This window comes from Rhododendron vialii, chromosome 4a, assembly GCF_030253575.1.
Source record: "Rhododendron vialii isolate Sample 1 chromosome 4a, ASM3025357v1".
NCBI lineage: Eukaryota > Viridiplantae > Streptophyta > Magnoliopsida > Ericales > Ericaceae > Rhododendron > Rhododendron vialii.
This window is the reverse complement of record NC_080560.1, coordinates 12,765,858-12,784,783: the sequence shown is the minus strand read 5'-3', so window position 1 is coordinate 12,784,783 and position 18,926 is coordinate 12,765,858. Positions and strand designations below refer to the sequence as shown.

General features: G+C 36.1%; 1 protein-coding gene across 4 annotated transcripts; it reads left to right on the top strand.

Moving 5' to 3' along the window:
• The first annotated feature begins 420 nt into the window (after window positions 1–420).
• On the top strand, window positions 421–10,321 carry LOC131324399 (calcium-transporting ATPase, endoplasmic reticulum-type-like). Of its 4 annotated transcripts, none has more exons than XM_058356353.1 (9): window positions 421–607; window positions 736–779; window positions 5,200–6,747; window positions 6,825–6,946; window positions 7,346–7,624; window positions 8,046–8,429; window positions 8,721–8,830; window positions 8,917–9,145; window positions 9,601–10,321. In XM_058356353.1, the coding sequence occupies exons 3-9, from the start codon at window positions 5,268–5,270 to the stop codon at window positions 10,162–10,164; spliced, it is 3,168 nt and encodes a 1,055-aa protein (XP_058212336.1). In that variant the 5' UTR covers window positions 421–607; window positions 736–779; window positions 5,200–5,267; the 3' UTR covers window positions 10,165–10,321. The 4 variants fall into 4 exon arrangements, with proteins under 4 accessions (XP_058212336.1, XP_058212335.1, XP_058212332.1 ...); XM_058356350.1 differs by lacking the exons at window positions 421–607; window positions 736–779 and adding exons at window positions 1,708–1,938; window positions 1,978–2,034; XM_058356352.1 differs by lacking the exon at window positions 736–779.
• Window positions 10,322–18,926: the final 8,605 nt, after the last annotated feature.

Here is an 18,926-nt window from a genome sequence, read left to right as displayed (position 1 = left end):
ATTCATATTAAAAATCAGCTCAGTTGGATATCCATAGGATTTGATTTTTCGCTCCATTGGAGCAAAGAACTGATCAAGCTTTTACCGATATTCAGTTGAGTTGATTTTTTCAAAAAGCTTTAAAAATGGCTTCGAAAAGAGTTTCACACAACATGTTATGCATTTAGTGTACACAAAATGGTACGCATAGTTTTTTTTTTCCCCTGGTAGGAGGAAACCAAACTTGTAGTGCGTACGGTCCCGACACACGACATTACGGCTGCTGAAGTCGACCATACGGGTGGAAACATAATTACACACAAACTTTAGGGAGTTCGTTGTAACTTCCCTCTGCTCTTTAAATTTCAAAAAAAGAAACCGTGAAACAGGATTTTCAAATCCGTGAAACAGGATCTCGAGTTCCCGAAAACTAACGAGAGAGTCTGAAAAGGAAACCAGCACTCACAAATTTTTAAAAGCAAAGAGAGCCAACGAATAAACGAAAACATAGTTACAGTTGAACGTCAATGCCTTTGAAAGTGAGAAAATTCCCAGTCATAGGAGGCCCCAAAGAATTTTCTCTTTTTCTTTGCTTTGTCCCTAAGCCATCTCTATTATTCCTTCGAAGGTACAACAATTCTTCTCCCCTGCTTATTTTATTCTCTGCTTTCAGTTTCTTAGCCTTTTTTCCTTTGACCCTTTATTCCAATTGTGAGATTTATATTTGTCGTTTGTGTATTTGTGCAAAATCTGAAGTGGGTTCATGAGGGTGCATCAGTTACTTACTTGGGCTGATGCTGGTAAGACTTCATCTGTGTTGTGTTCAGTGTTTGTTTTTTTGGGTATTTTTCTGTTAATCTTATGACTAACTAGTTTTAGTCTAGTTTCTTTATGTGCCTAATGATTTGCATGGCTCTTTTATTTTTACTTTTGGTGTCTAATAGTTTTGAATTTATTAGTTCTGGATATTGCTTTGAGTAAGAAGACAATTGGTTATTAGGGTTTGCTTCTCGTGGAGTTTGTTTCGTTTGTATTGTTCAAGAACAAGAAATTCTATCAGTTCGATGGAGATATGTATGATGTATTTGTTGTTTATGTTTCTTTCATTGCCATATTTTCTTCAAAAATGTTAAGGATCGATGCATGATTCTGGTCTATGAAACTATTTTCTTTGTTTCATGTTTTTAGCCTTTTTGTTTTTTGACCCTTTATTCTTCTAACTGTGAGACATAAATTTGCAAGGACGGACCTAAGTGGGTGGCCGGTGGTGACTGGTGCCCTCCTATGAAGCACCAATACTCCTAGAGGACGCATGTCCTTGTTTCAGATACAAGGACATGCGTTGTAAAGACCCGGTATTTTTAATAAATAATAATAATCATCAAAACAAAAATATTATTTTTGCTCGTTAGTTTATTAAATGCGAAAAATTATTTATGTCGTCACAACAATTTTATTTCCGTAATCGATTATGCACTCGCGCGTATCCGGTGAATAATTTTTCTAGTGTGCATGTGTTGCACTGGATTATTTTTCCAACCCAAACCCATTTCTTCTCCCTTTTTCCATTTCGTACTTTCGGCTGAGACAGAAAAAAATAGAAAAAAAAAATTTCCCCATCCTCCAATCAAAATTCGACAACTCATTTTTACCCCAAAAATCCAAAACCCATTATATTCCCTTCTTTTTCCATTTCTTGTTCCCAGCATCAATATGCACGGCAGAGAGAGGGCGAGAGAGAGAGAGAGAGAAGAAGAAGAAGAAGAAGAAGACACCTCCATTCTCCACCACCACCGGTTATCACCGTGACTGCCGGACTCCGGAGAACCACCTCCTTCCTCCATTACAACCATCATCACCTCGTCCTCCCTCCATAACCAACTGGAGCCACCACCTCCACCACCGGAATACTCCACTGCCGTGCTTACCCTCAGCCGAGCTCATTCCCAGCCGAGCTCTGTCGCCGTTCCGAACCGCCGCCAAAATTACTTGGTAGAGCTCGCCGTTCCGAACCGCCGCCAAAATCACTTGGTAAATCGTTTCGCCGGACGAGAGGTAGTCCGAACTCACCTCCCTAAATATATATTATGTTCCGTATTGATTGTTTTGTATTTCAGTATAAAAATAATTGAACCCACGTCGCCGGTCGAAGTCCGGGCCGAAACCCAGTTTTTCTTCCGAAATATGACGGCCACTGGAATTTGAAATGGAAAATGGAATAATTGCAGTTTAGCCCGGCACATTTGAATAGCTCATCAAACCACCCTAGTGAATAAGTAAATGATATTTTAAGTCCCGAAGTGATTAAGAGTAAATCGTAGACTTTAATTTTAAAAAAAAAAAAGAATAAAAGGAATAACTTAATTTGTTTTAATCGCATGATTAGTATTATCGCACGGTTAAATATTTTTAGCCTGTTGGGTATGTTTAGCTGGATTATTGAATCGTATGATTAATTTTGTCATATGACAAATTATTCGCGTGTTTAGTTTTATCGCATGATTTATTAATATCGTGAATTTAATTCTTGTTAGCATGTTAGCATGTTTAGAAAAATGTGGAATTGTGTGAAAGGTTGTTGTACTGATAGATTGGACAAATAGGCTCCTGGGTTGGTTGCGATGTGCGGACTTATCCTCTTAGACGTTGAAAGTAGGTTTAATGGAAAATGAATAATGTGAGAGGTTGTGATTTTGGATTCCGGGCAATCTTGATTTGGAACCCGCGGTGATGTATTGTTGATGGATGATTGGTGGTGATTTATTGAAAGTATTGATTTACGAAACCCTGGGTACGGCATGGTGGTGGTCGGCTCTCGGATGCTGGGACGGGACATAAGGGAGGCATTGTGCTTGTGTCACAACCCGGGCTAGACGGCGCTTGAGCGTTGCCGGTGAAGTTTTATCCGAACTTATGGTCGCGGATGGGATACCCAAGTACATAACTTAGGTATCTTTCATCCGGATCTGAAAAAGGGGAGTCGGACCACACCAGTGTTTGTGCCAGAGGTTATGGGTAGGAACGGATCTGTGGATAAGATCCGAGATTTCACATAGGTTAAAGGATAGTAATGAAATGATTAATTGTTCTCTTTTTATGTTATTTTAATGCATTTCAATTGTATATCCTATTGCTTGTAAGTTATGGGTTCGGGTGGGTTTTGGCTACTGAGCGTCATCGCTTACGGTACTATGTTGCCCTGGTAACTCGAATGCCAGGTAGCGAAGACGGAGCAGAAGTGTCGTACGATTCGATCGAGTTCAATCCTATTGAGAAAGAAGCTGAAAATCTTGGTTTCCGTGCGCATAGTCGCTCTGATTAATTTAAGTCGACTTTATTTTGGAAGCTTCTAAGTTTATTTGAAAATTTTAATATGTTGATTTATTCAAAACGGTTGTAATATAATGACATATGCTTTTGAACTAGTGACGTAATAAATTTATAAATTTCTTTTGTGAAAATAATCTTTTAAATATTTTATTAATGTCTCCGAATTTTCAGGGCGTTACATGCGTGGGCATGAAAAAATACGTAGGGGATAATTAACTTTTTTAGGGGGACACAACAAAGACATGGGAAGGACACGACAGGGACATGAGAGGGGCACATAGAGGGACACGGCAGGGGCACATATAGGGACACGGCAGGGGGTTAACATGCAAAATTTTAAATTTTTTGGGGGGTAAATTTGTACTTCTTGTAATAGACACGGCACATATAGGGACACATTTTGATGCATATAACACTGTGTTTCCACGGGTATAAAATAAATATTATTCATTTATTTTTTTTATTTTTTCTGTATCTATGTCCCCATTTTTTTTAGAATATCATGTTCCGTGTCTGTGGACATAATTTCATTATACAAAAGTACGTTTCCTGAATATTGAGAATTAATAGGTTCGGCACCTTAAGTATTTTGTTTTGTAAATTTTGCCCCTTTCAGATCATTCGCTCCTGCTAGATTAGAAGTATGTTTCGTCTCTGCATATTTTCGGCTGCGTATTCATGCAAAATTTGAAGTGGATTCACGTGGGGTAGTAGTTTTCAGTTGGGTTGCCATTGGCAAAACTTATTTTTTTCCATCTATGCGTGATGTTATGTAGTCGTTAGTCTTTGTTATGTAATTTTTTCTATAATTTGGTGATTAGTTTTCAGATCTGTTTGGTAAATGTGCTTAGTGCTTTCGGTGGTTTTGTTTATTTTGAGCATCTGTTAGATTGTTACTCCTTTTCCTTTCTTTTATGTGGTCCTTATGATATACTAGTTTTGAATGCCCCGGGATTTAGAAGGCAATTCGGTTGTTCTGGTGTAGCTTTCCTTTGAGTTAGTTTCATTTGGATTCTTTAAAAAAATAACAGATTCTATTATGTTGATGGAGATACTGATTGTGACATATGTATCATCCTTGTATATCTAGCATTCGCTTTGTAGTTAAGATTTACTAGTTTTGTATATTGCTGGAATTATGAGGCACTTTGGTTATTAGGACTTGTTCTTTGAGTTGGTTTCGTGTCTATTGTTGAAAAAGAGAATAACAAATTCCAGAGTTTGATGGAGATTATGAGTGTGAGTGTGACATATAAAGTATCTTCTTACATTAACCATTTGCATTGTAGTTACTTACTTGTCTTGTTTGATGGTCAAATAACTTATGAAGCACCGACACTCCAAAAGGGCGTCGTGTCCACATATTGGACACAGGGATACGCCAAAATACGTATTGGACACACCATTTTTATTATTTTTTTATAGGGGACACAGCTGGGGGTCAAAATTTAATATATTTTTCAATTTTGGGGGGTTAATATGAAGTTATTCAAAACATTTGAGTTAAACTGTAATTATGCATTTATTTGAACCATGTTAATCTCATACATTCATATAGGATATGTCTTCGTCAACAGACATGGAAGAAAAGAAAAAATATATATGTATTTATACACGTGGTGTGTCTCTCACCGTGTCCGTATCTCCATTTTTTTAGAATTGCAATGTCCTGTGTTCGTATCCATGTCCGTGCTACATAGTAGATAACAAGTCTAGGTTTTTGTATATGATCAACTTTTTAACAAGCTCAATAAAAATCATAAACAAACGCTTAGTATTTGTTTGATTTTTTGTATTTGAACCTTTGTTTGCTTGTATCTACTCTAGAATATGCAATATCGGTGTATATGCTTTGCTCAATTATTTTCTCTTGTATGAATTCTGGTATAGGACTGATCAAAGAGATTTAAAGCATTTTCGGTAAAAGGTTCTGGTTGGAGGGATATTTTGATCGCCAGATGGAAACATCGTTGGGGGAAAACCAGTTCCATGCGTGGTCATGGTCTGTTGAGCAGTGTTTGAAAGAGTACAAAGCAAAACTAGACAAGGGCTTGAGCACTTACGAGTTGGAGAAGCGTCGCGAGAGGTATGGTTGGAATGAGCTTCAGAAAGAGAAGGGGAAGCCCCTATGGAAGCTCGTATTCGAACAGTTTGACGACGTGCTTGTAAAGATTCTTCTCGTTGCGGCCTTCATATCTTTCATTCTAGCATACTTGCATAGGAATGAAACTGGGGGGTCCGGGTTTGAAGCCTATGTGGAGCCATTTGTAATTTTCTTGATTTTGGTACTTAATGCCATCGTCGGAGTTTGGCAAGAGACTAATGCTGAGAAGGCACTTGAAGCCCTTAAAGAGATGCAATGTGAATCTGCTAAAGTTTTAAGGGATGGGTATCTTGTGCCGGATTTGCCAGCTAGAGAACTTGTCCCAGGTGATATAGTGGAACTGCGGGTAGGTGACAAAGTCCCCGCTGACATGAGAATTGCAGTTCTGAAAACTTCAACCCTAAGAGTGGAACAAAGCTCATTGACTGGAGAGGCAATGCCTGTTTTAAAAGGCGCCAATCCAGTCCTTATGGATGACTGTGAATTACAAGCCAAAGAAAACATGGTTTTTTCTGGCACAACAGTTGTGAATGGTAGTTGCATTTGTATAGTCGCAAGCACTGGAATGCACACTGAGATTGGCATGATACAAAAACAAATACATGAGGCCTCGTTAGAAGAAAGCGACACCCCTCTGAAGAAGAAGCTTGATGAATTTGGAAACAGGCTAACAACTGCTATTGGCCTTGCTTGCCTCATTGTTTGGGTGATTAACTATAAATACTTCCTTACTTGGGATCTTGTGAACGGATGGCCGACAAATTTCCAATTTTCATTCGAGAAATGCACTTATTATTTTAAGATAGCTGTTGCCCTTGCTGTTGCTGCAATCCCAGAAGGCCTTCCAGCTGTAATCACAACTTGTTTAGCTTTGGGAACAAGGAGAATGGCACAGAAGAATGCAATTGTGCGGAAGCTTCCGAGTGTGGAGACCTTGGGATGTACAACTGTGATTTGTTCGGATAAAACTGGGACCCTAACGACGAATCAGATGTCTGTCATAGAGTTTTTCACTTTTGGTGGAAAAACAACATCATCTCGAATATTCCATGTTGAAGGCACAACCTACGATCCTAAAGATGGGGGAATCGTAGATTGGAATTGCTACAATATGGATGCTAATCTGCAAGCAATGGCAGAAGTTTGTGCTGTCTGTAATGATGCTGATATCTTTTGCAATGGCCGTCTGTTTAGAGCAACTGGTTTGCCCACTGAGGCTGCTCTTAAGGTTTTAGTTGAGAAGATGGGGGTCCCAGATAGCAAGGTTAGGAACAAGATCCGTGACTCACAACTTGCTGCAAAGTATTTGATTGACTCCAACACTGTTAAATTGGGTAAGCAGGAGACACTTTGATTGAAATCTACTTGCTATTTACTATCTTAAATGTCATTTAATTCATTTTTTTAATAGGTTGTTGTGAATGGTGGACGAAGAGGTCAAAGAAGCTTGCGACATTGGAGTTTGATCGCATTCGCAAGTCAATGAGTGTTATTGTCCGGGAGCCAACTGGAAATAATCGACTACTTGTCAAGGTGATTGTTAGTTTCTGTACTTGTAGGATATTGCAAAAGAGAGAGAGAAGAAATGCTGACTTAGTATTGCAATCTAGTGGTCTTCATTTTTTTCTGCCACATACTCACTTGCATTTTCTTCGTAGCTTAAGCATGTTTCCGTAATTCTGCTTTATATGCAACCTTCTAAAAAAGCCAAGATTATCACTTATCTTTGTTTAAGCTTAATATTATCCGAACCAAAGAACTTGAAATTGCAACTTCAGATTTTGCTATGCATATATCCGAATATTTTTTACTTTTTTATTGGTACTTTCCCTCAATACCCATTTGTTGTTGTCACTGGCATATGTTGCTTATTCATAATTGAAGGTTTTCATGATTGGCCACTAATCCTGCAATACAAAATGGGGTCTGCAGGGTGCTGTCGAGAATCTATTGGAGCGCAGTTCACGCGTTCAACTTGCAGATGGATCACTTGTTCCAATCGATGAGCCTTGTAGGCAGCTTCTGTTGTTGAGACACTTGGAGATGAGTTCAAAGGGATTACGGTGCTTGGGTGTGGCATATAAGGATGAGTTAGGAGAGTTTTCAGACTACCATAGCGAGAGTCATCCCGCCCACAAGAAGTTGCTTGACCCGGCTTACTACTCCTCTATTGAAAGTGACCTAGTGTTTGTGGGGGTCGTTGCTCTAAGGGTAAGTGACTTTTTTGTCACATGCATGCTCTTTCTGTGTTTGGAACTGAAATATGTTACATGGACTCTTTTAAATGGAAAAAGTAATGGTGGCGGACACTCGAGACTGGTACGGTTATATGATTTGTGTCCAACATGTTTTGTCAGACAATCACATGGCAACTATAATTTGTCCTTAGAATTTGAACGAACTATGTACAGAACTCGTATATTATGTATGAAAACACCATTTATCTTAAATAAAAGCAATATAATGTAATATGAAAATTTTGGCCTGTCCCATGTCCTCAAGATAGAAACTATGAATTTGACACTCAAGATTGTTAGACACACACTCACACCCAAAACACCGTAACCGATTCCATGTAACACAGGCATTGGTTAATTGATTAGAAAAAATTGTAATATACTTAGCTGAACAGGATCCTCCTCGTGAAGAAGTTCACAAAGCCATCGATGATTGTAGAGAAGCTGGGATTAAAGTCATGGTGATAACTGGCGATAATAAGTCCACGGCAGAGGCTATTTGTCGGGAAATCCAATTGCTTTCCGCAGGCGATGATCTTAGGGGGAGGAGTTTTACAGGTAAAGAATTCATGGCTATTTCCTCTTCCGAGCAAATTGAAATCTTGTCTAAACCTGGAGGAAAGGTGTTCTCACGTGCGGAGCCAAAACACAAGCAAGAGATCGTAAGAATGCTAAAAGAGATGGGGGAAATTGTTGCAATGACTGGAGACGGTGTGAATGATGCACCCGCACTGAAACTTGCTGATATTGGTATCGCCATGGGGATTACTGGCACAGAGGTAACATGCTCAATCTATCACCGGGACCTCATGCACAGAAAACGTAGTGAATTTTACACTCCCATTTTTATATTCACTCCATTTTTTTCTTTATGCATGTGAATGCATTATCCTGCAAATGTACATGAACAAGGGGGAGAAACGGAATGTTGACACTAAGAAGGGTAGTGCAAAATCATTTCCCCACCAAAAATTTTATTTTATTCTCTTTGGATTTTCTTGATATCGATTGTATAATTCTTTCTCAAGTGTTGGTCACTTTTTCTGTTATATCTAACACATACACAACAGGTTGCGAAAGAAGCTTCAGATATGGTTCTAGCAGATGATAATTTCAGCACTATTGTATCCGCTGTTGCAGAGGGCAGGTCTATTTATGACAACATGAAAGCTTTTATAAGGTAGTATTATACTATATCTTTTGCTTAATGAGCTTTCGATCTAGGACAGTAAACTTCTTACGCTTTTTCTGTTTTTCAATCTGCAGGTACATGATATCTTCTAATGTTGGGGAGGTTATATCCATATTCTTGACTGCTGCTCTGGGAATACCAGAATGTATGATACCAGTACAGCTTCTTTGGGTCAATTTGGTTACTGATGGACTACCTGCCACGGCTCTTGGATTCAACCCAGCTGATGTTGATATTATGCGCAAACCACCACGCAAAAGTGACGATGCTCTTATCAACTCTTGGGTCCTCTTCCGATATTTGGTTAGTTCTTTTTAATACAGTATCACTTTTCATTTGATTCTAGCATGTCAAAGAGTATTGTGGCCCTGTAATTCATAGTTCTTCATCGCCTGTTGGATTAGTTACCTAGTCTCATAGTCAATGGAACCTAATGATCTCACAAGTCGCAAGTAGTATCATGTCATTTGTTTTGGAATTTTGACGGTGGAGCTGTTAATTAAGATGAGAAGTAGAAGGGCTCATGATTCTAATTGTTTTTGTAAGGTTATGTGCTCCAATTTCAAGGTCAAAGAAACATTAATATTGAACTTATATGAGTTATACTTGGATAAAATTGATAACCATGCACAAATTTGAAAAGGTATCGAGTAAAATAGACTTTACCACATTTGGGTAACATTTCTATAACTAACTTTGCCCCTCAATGTCGGAGTAGATATTCATTGTATTCTAAGGTGCTGTTCATGCAATTGCAGGTTATAGGTTCTTATGTGGGCATTGCAACTGTTGGCATCTTCATCTTATGGTACACTCAGGTTTCCTTTATGGGTATCGATCTCACAAGTGATGGCCACTCACTTGTTGAGCTATCTCAGCTTCAGAACTGGGGAGAATGCCACTCATGGTCAAATTTCTCAGTGACTCCATTCACGGTCGGTGGAGGTCGTTTAATCACTTTTTCTAACCCTTGTGACTATTTTACCTCTGGCAAAGTGAAGGCAATGACTCTTTCACTCTCTGTCTTGGTGGCCATTGAGATGTTCAATTCCCTCAACGCTCTTTCTGAAGACAACAGCCTGATCACAATGCCACCTTGGAGGAACCCTTGGCTTCTTGTCGCCATGACAGTCTCTTTCGGGCTCCATTGCCTAATACTTTATGTACCTTTCTTCGCAGAAGTGTTCGGTATTGTTCCACTGAGTTTGAATGAATGGCTTCTGGTTCTCTTGGTTTCGGCACCTGTGGTTCTACTTGACGAGCTTCTCAAATTTGTGGGGAGGAGGAGAAGAAGAAGAAGAACCAAGGTGAAGACAGCATAGTAGGTCCCGCCGTTTGAACTGCTGAGAAAGCAGTTTTATTTGGACTAGAGTGGAAAGAGTGTTAAAGGATGCATTAACTTTTATTCTTTTGTTGTTCTCCTGCATAACAAGTTGTTCACAATAATAAGCCGACACACAAAAATGTGATATTGCTGTTTGGAATTGTTTTCATTTTGTTTTTGGTCGTCGGTGCTTTTGGAATCAAAAGCAACGAAAAGTTGGAAAACATAATTTGCAATTCCAATTTTGTGTGGAAACCATTTTTGGGAATTTGGAGTCGCTGTTTGGGTGTTCGATGGAAAGTGGGTTGTTTTGAGAAAATTTTGTCGAAAAATAGTGTCAGAAAGACAAACACAGTTCACCAAACACTGAATATTAAGCAGAAAAAGGTAAGGAAAACATGTTTTGCCTAATTCAGTCCTTCCATACCCCACCCCATAACTTCTCACCATTGAAAACCAAACCCCCCCCCCCCCGGATAGACCACTTCGACCGAGCCCAAGGTCTCGAGGGGTGAGCTTAATCAAACGAAGATGAATAAATATGATAGTTAGATGAAGGGTAAATTTCACTTACCTCCCCTGAGGTTTCTACAATAACAGACACCTCCCCTCACATTTTTGAAATTGCACTTACCTTCCCTCTGCTTTAGTTTTCGGCTGCAGATTCCCCCCTTGTCGTTAGAAGACCATTATAAGGTAACGGAAATTGCATACATCAGCCAAATTCATATCATTACCAATTTTACCCCTTTAAAATGATGTTGTGACATGAATGCCCTTCTAGACTCAACTTAAAACACGTTCATGTTCCTAATCAAAACTATTTAACAAAGATCAAGTTATTATACATATCTTACGTGCACGCGTGTCTTCAAAATCAAACGCATATACACATTGATTTTAAATATACATGTATAAGCATTTTTTTTTAACAAAACTTGAAATAACTTTTGATTTTTTGAAGTCAAATTCATATGTAGTCATAAATACAAAAGAATTACAGTTGCTTTCCTTAATCCTCTTTTTTTTTTTGGAAAACTTGAAACTTAGACTTTTTTTTAAAGTCAAATGCATATGTAATTATGTAGGCATATATAGAAAGGAATTACAATTTCTTTCATTTATCATGAAACTTCAAAAGCTTTTTTTTTTGCATAGAATAACAAAATTTTCTTAAAAAATGGCTTTAAACTAAAGTAAACTTTTTCTCCCAACCCTACACAGTTACACTATGCATCTTTATACCAAAAAAAAAATTTATGTTAAAAGTTTGAGCCAAAACATCTTTTTTCTCCAACCAATTTCTTTTCAAACTTTTAGATGACATATATACATTTGATAGTAAATATGCATATATAAGTTGTTTTTTTTATGGAGATTGAAAAAACTTTTGAATTTATTTGAAGACAAACGCATATATGAAGGCATAACTACAAAGAAGGTGTTTGGGGCTCAGTTTTGAAAGTTTATTGAGCTTTTTGTCCAATTTTCTCTTTCTTGCCCTTAAGTCCCTATTACTAGAAAATTACAGCACAAACGGTGGGAATATTGGAAAAAGAATATCCAAGGGCTATTTTTTAGGGTAAACTATAGTTAACCCCCTCTAAATAAGCCTCACGTGCACTTTGCCCCCTCTAACTTTTTTTTTGACACTCAACCCCTTCTAACTAACTGAAATTCAAACAGTCATAACTTCAAATGATCATAACTTCTTTGTCTGAAATCGAAAACATGCAAATTATATATTGATTTCGAGATCTTGAAGTCAGCTTTCCAATGACACCAAAATTACATCACGATTCAAAGCACACAAAAAGTTATGATTAAAACGGTCTTTCTGTCTACCAGCCCTTACTCTTTTGATCATAACTTTCTGTGTGCTTTGAATCGTGATTTGATTTTGGTGTCATTAGAAAGCTGACTTCAAGACCTCGAAATCGATATATAATTTGCATGATTTCGATTTCGGACGAAGAAGTTATGACCGTTTGAAGTTATGACCGTTTGATTTTCAGTTAGTTAGAGGGGATTGAGTGCCAAAAAAAAAGTTAAAAGAAAAAAAGTGCAAGTGAGGCTTAGTTAGAGGGGGTTAACTATAATTTACCCTATTTTTTACTTTCACAGGAAACAAAAGATCAGTAGGACACTTTAATACAGTACTAGATAGTTATCCAAACCACTGTTTAATCGATCAAGCTCCTATTCCAGTTTTGGGCCACTTCCAGGCCCACAAAAATGATGATCGCGATCGTTCACTTTGTAGAGCTCATCCAACTTGTTATTCATCTTAAAAGATTAGCTTGATCGAACATCGGTAGATACATAATCGAAATAGTTTAGTACAAAAAAAAATAGGACGAAAAAAATTTATAAATGTCCCGTTCTGTTTTTATACAAATCCGTTTCGATCATGTACTTATCAATACTCGATCAAGCTGATTTTTTACTTGAATGACAAATTCGCTGAGATTTACAATATGAACGATTTTGATCATTGTTGTAAAGACCTGATACAGAAGCCCGAACTGGACGGAGAAATTTGACTTCAGCTGGACCCATTCTAATCACTGTTCAATCCGGGGACCAAACCCTTTTCCTTTTACTATAGGATAGGGAAGATTCTCTGAAATGGCAAGAATCCAAAAAGACAAAGTTCAAGTGGTCTCTCACGTGGCCACCCACTCGCCTTTTGTATTATTATTGGGTCGAGCTGACGCGAGCACATTGAGAACGGGATGATATTCAAAAAAAAAAAAAAAAAAAGTTAAAATTGCAACATAACTTTTATAAATGAGATTAAGAACTCGTTCCGTAACGTAAAAAAAAAATTTATTTTTTAAGAAGGTAATTTTAAACTAAAAAGTTATGGACTTATTAAAATCTAAAAATATGTTATATGAATCTTATTTGAATACGATGCAAAAAAAATTAAAAAAATTATTTTTTATTTACATTATTTTTGAATTTGAAAATACTAAGCTGCTTACTTCTTAAGAAGGTTTCTGGAATAGACTCTAAACTTATCACACCACCGGTGTAAATATTTATCTTCTCCAAATCAATTATATTGCGCCACGTCGTCAAAACAGTGGTCTCAATTATTTGAACATGATGACGTGACGCAATGTAATTAATTTGAAAGAAATAAATATTTATACCACGGTGTAAAGAATTTAATCTCTTTATAAATATCAATGCACTCTTACTGATATATATCTATATACTTCTGCTGAAATTAAATACAGTTTTTTGCTATTATTCAAGATCAATTCCTTGTAGTATTATTTTCTGCAGAAAATCTAGGAAGCAGGACAGCTAACCCACGACACAACAAAACAGGACAGGCCAGAAAATAATCAGGTGCAGAAGAAACAGCTACGTGTAAAACTTTAAGATAATTACAGCACAGACCAATATTTTTTAGAAGTTTTAAGACAAATTACAGTACCTTTTATGTAGTTCACCAGAATTTTCAGATATTCACAGTTAGAACCCCTTTGTAGTTCCACTTTCTATTATTCGTATTTCCACCTTTTATTAACACAGTACCCCCAGCTAAAATTGGTATCAGAGCCTACAGTACTATTTGTTAATTCAAGTAGCCAGATCATAGATCCTTTTATTGTTTTAGTTTATTATCTTTTATTATTGTTTACTTTTATTGTTTTAGTTAATTATCTTTTATTATTGTTTACTTTTATTGTTTAGTTTGTTATGATTGATGAATTAATTAAGGCAATTAGTCCTAGTTTAAGTGAAATTAGATCTCAACAGTCTAAACAAAATATTCAGATTAAAGCAGGTTTTCAGCTAATAGAGCAACTTAGCAATAACCTAGATAAAAAAAATTTAGCTTAGAAGTTAAAGGTAATATAGTAACCAGAAATCAGTTTGAAGAGTTTTCAGTAAAATCACTTGAACAGACTACCCAGATCTTGGAAAAGATTAACAGACCTAGATTTAGTAGACAGGTAGAAAATTTAGATTATTTCAAGGAATTACATTCAGAAATACTCAGAAGAATTAGTAAATTAGAAGAAAAACATCTAGTGATATCAGACAAATTACCCTGCAAACAGGATATAATAGATCTAACTAGTAAGTTAGATACTACCCAGCCTAAAGATATTGAAACAGAAACTAGAAATTTAGTTGAAAGTCTTAAGATAGAAGTAAACAAAATTAAGCAAAATTCAGTCCAGGTCAAGACAGAATTAGATAGTAAACTCCAGAAAATAGAGATTCTTTTAGAAGAAGTTAAAAAATTAGCTAATGGAGAATGAATAGTTGTGATAGCTTATTTTATCAAATAGCATTAGAAAATTCGAGAAAAGTTCAACCAGATCCTATCGGATTATCCAGTTTCAAGCCAACAGGCAAGACAGACGAGACTATTATTAAGCAGAATAATACAATTATTGAACTTTTGATCAGCCTTAGCCATAGATTGATAGAAACATCAGAAAAGTTAGACCAATTGTCTATTAGAGTAGACAAACTTCAGGAAGGAAAAGTTTTAGAAGCTTTAACCTCCAAAATAAACCAGATTAGTATTTCAGCCTCAACCGGACATCTAGAACCTAAAAGATCCAATAGATCTTTGCAGAACCATACCTTTTATTACAATATATTTGGCACCCCAGATCCAAACAAAGGAAAGAAACCAGAAATCCCTCAATCTTCAGGGACTCAGTAATGGCATCTAGCAGTAAAACCAAGGTTAGTGGAATTTCTTTGCTAAATAGAGTATTTGGAAAACAGCCAGTTGAAGAGAATAGAATAGAAGGAATCATAGATCCAAAGATGCAGCTAGATAGATTCAGAAATCACAGTCTAGAGTTACTAGACCCAGCGGTATTATATAAATCACAGAATTTCTTCAATAGAGGAGCTAGAACTTATACCAGTTATCAGGAAAAACCAATCAGTGTGATAACTGAAGATCAGTTAGAAGTTTTAGAAATGATTACTCAAGAGAGTTTCAATAAGCTTAAGAAGTTAAGATTAGGTCTTATGCACTTAGGATTAATTACCATAGGAATCAAAGGATTAGCTAGACAAGATTTAGGAACCAAAGTTTTGGTTATGATCTTTGACAATAGGTTTACAAATCAAGAGCAAGCCTTGATAGGAAGCATGGAATTAGATATGAATAATAATTGCCAGATTGTTTATTGCATACCAGATTTCCAGGTGACGATAGATGAATTCTACCAACATATAAGAATAGGAATTAAGGCAAGAGGATATCATATGATCCCTGATGCACAAAACCTTTTAGCATGTGTAAGTTTTGTAGGAAAGCTAAGCAATCACAGTAGCACTAAATATAAGCTTAGAACAGATCAAGCTTTGAAAGCTTTAGGTACTAAAGGTATTCAAGTCATTGAAGCCAAAAAACGAGACTCTGAGATGTTATCATGACTTGAATGGAAGGTCACAAATTTAGTTCCCAAACAACAGCTCAAACCCAGTAATAACAGTTTTTACACCAATAGCTTAGGAGAAGTTAATCTTAGATTTAGTAATTACGTTTCAGCAGGAAGGCATTCAGATGTAAGCAGTTCTATTCACACTGAATTTGCAAAAAATTCAGCTATAGAAACAGAACATATTTATATGGCATATGAACAGCCATATGAACAGCCCTAGTTCACCTTAGAACAATTATTCAAATTTAGTGAATCTGATATAATCAGATTAAAGGAACTCTTAGAACCAGTCTATAGGCCAGATTTAGATTATTATGACTACCAGATTTTAGAAGGATATTATACCCAAAAACTTGAGTATGAGCATCCAGAATTAGATGATGATTCAAAATTCCAGAGACAATATTTATTGCAAAATAATATATTTGTCCTAGAAGAAAAATTCTTGGAATATGATTCAAGTAGAAAAAACAATCTTTCAGTTGAAGATATGTTTTGCCATTCAGACCCTAGATCCAGATACTATCAACCACCAATTGAAAATACAGAAAGTCATATGGCAGAAGTGAAAATGGAAACATATGATAATACTCCGCCTGTACTCCCAAATCAAGTATATGAGATGGAAAATATTCCAATCAGTAGGTCTAGAATAGAGCCATCAGCCCAAGAATTAGAATTCAGAACCTATGGGAAAAGGTTACCAGTCGATAGAGACATAACTCTTATGGCCCAAGCAGGTACAGGATTAATGCTAGACATTGCAGCATTTGATCCTTAGTTTCACAAAGCAGTAATAGACAGATGGGAACAGGCCTTAGTCAGAAAACTTTTAGAAATGACCAATTGGCACTCTTCAGCAGAGATGTGGTCATATTGTGAATCATTTTTAGGAGACACAGCAAAAGGAATTGTAGAAGCCTACAAAAGAGACTTTGAAACCCAGTATGCGGCTTTAATAGCCCAAGGACCAAATGTTTACAATTTCACCAGTTTAGTCAAAACTTTAATCATAGGAGCAGATCCTAATAGAGGAAATACCACCTACCAGAATGTAGCTATAAGACAGTTAGAACAGCTTAAGTTACATAAATGGAAATATATAGTCAGTTTTTGTAATGACTTCATAGCCCTTGCATCCCAGACAGGAAGAGCACTCGATCCAGAAATTAGTAATAAATTCTTTAGAAAACTTCCAGGACCATTAGGAGAAGAAATATGGGAAAAATGGAAGGTTACTAATGGAGATGAAAACCAGCATTTAGGAATAGGTCCTAGAATTCAGTTTGTTTTTGCAGTCCTAAGAGACAAGTGCACCACACTTGAAATTCAGAAAGGAATAAAGAAAAACAAGTTCAATTTTTGTAGTCAAGTTATATATACTCCACAGCAGTATGGATATGGTAAAGAAAAGAGAAAGAAAAGAAAAGATAAATTCTATAAATATCAGAAGAAAGCTAGTAAATACCATAAGAAAATAACACAGACAGGAAAATATAATTATGGATATCAAAAACATGGTTATTATCCTAGAAAGAGATATCGGAAAAGTCAGTCTTACAGGCAAGCACCCAGTAAACAACAGTTTAGACCAAGACCTAAGAAACATTTTAGAAAAAGAATTCAACCAACTCAGAACCGTAAATGTAAATGCTTTATATGTAATTCAGAAGATCACCTAGCAAACAGGTGCCCTAATAAAGGGAAAAATCAGAAAAACACAGAAAAAGCGAATCTCATAGTAGAATTAGAAGACTTTGATAATATTGAATTTATAGAAATAAAGTTAGAAGAAAGTGATACTGAATCAATATACAGTTTGATCAGTACAGAATCGGAAGAAATAAATTTCTTAGAAGTTAATGATAGCAGTAGCAGTAGTAGTTCAGAAGATGAACTTCCCAGCTATCTACCAGAATATACTTTTATGATTAAAAGTAGTATAGAATGTATACACCAGTGGCAACATAATATAGGCCAAGATAATGAACCTTGCTCAGAATACAATGGTTATCCTTTTAGGTTATTTAGAAGCATATGTGAATATTGTAAGAAAAATGTTTGCAAATTTTGTCTCAAGAAGAACCATCAGATAGATAGAGATTTGATAGATTTAAGTGGTAGCATACAGCAACCAGTGTTGAACCAGAACTCAAAATTAGCACTCCAAGAAGCCAAGTTAGAAGCAGCCACGGTCAGGTTAGATTTAGATAGAACCAAATTTCAATTTGAAAAGAACGTAAGTGAGTTAGAAAAGAAAATAGAAATTTTATCTATAGAAATAGAGACATATAGAATAGAAAATAGTAGACTAAGAAGCCAGTTACATGAGAAAAAACCCTTAAAACCAGTTGAGATATTTGAAACTATAAAAGATCACTGTAACATTGTTGAGTCGGTCAATAGAATAGGAGAAAACAGTCTTATAGAGATAAATTGTGAGATTTTATTACCAGCTAGAGGAAAAAATCCAGGAAAGATCATAGAAACCAAAGCTATGGTAGATACAGGAGCCAGCAAAAGTCACATTAGTCGTAACCTTATACCAGTTGAATATTTTACTAAACCAGGTTACATAGCTAGAGCAGATCTCATGAATAATACCAGTATTATTTATGATACATGTCTTATGAATAGCAATATCAGGTTTACCAATAGACTTCAACAGCAGTATACCTACCCATTACCCATGGTATGGATAGGAGATATTAATCACATCTATAAGTTTATCTTAGGATTAAACTTTATAGATAGCATGAATGGAAGCATCACATTTAGCAAACACTTTGTGACGTTTCATAAACGTAGTTTACAGGTAGAAACATTACTTGCTCAGCATTTAGAATCAGAATTGTTAGCTAAGCGTGGTGGAACCATAGACAAAATAGCAGACGAAAATAGGTTAGTAAATGCAGACGAAAATAGGTTAGGAAAAATAGCAGAAGCATTAAGAGATGTACCCTTTTCAGATACACACTTACATTTATATGAAGAAACCATAAATGATACTGTCGAAACAGAATCTGAATGGTTAATGGAAGAACAGTTAGAAGAACAATTAATCCAGATAGACCATGATATAATAGATTTTTGTCAGATAGAACATTCTTTATCAGTTCTTGATCGCAAAAAGAGAAAAAGAACAGATAAAAATCTGTTAGATGAATTAATCAGGTTAGCAGATGAAACCCAGATTTTAGGAGAAAATTCAATCAAACATTGGAATAAAACCAAGACTTTAGCACACTTAGAAATCATTAATCCAGACTTTAAGATTAGTACCCAGAAAATAGTATACAGTCCTTTAGATATAAAAGAATTTGAGAAA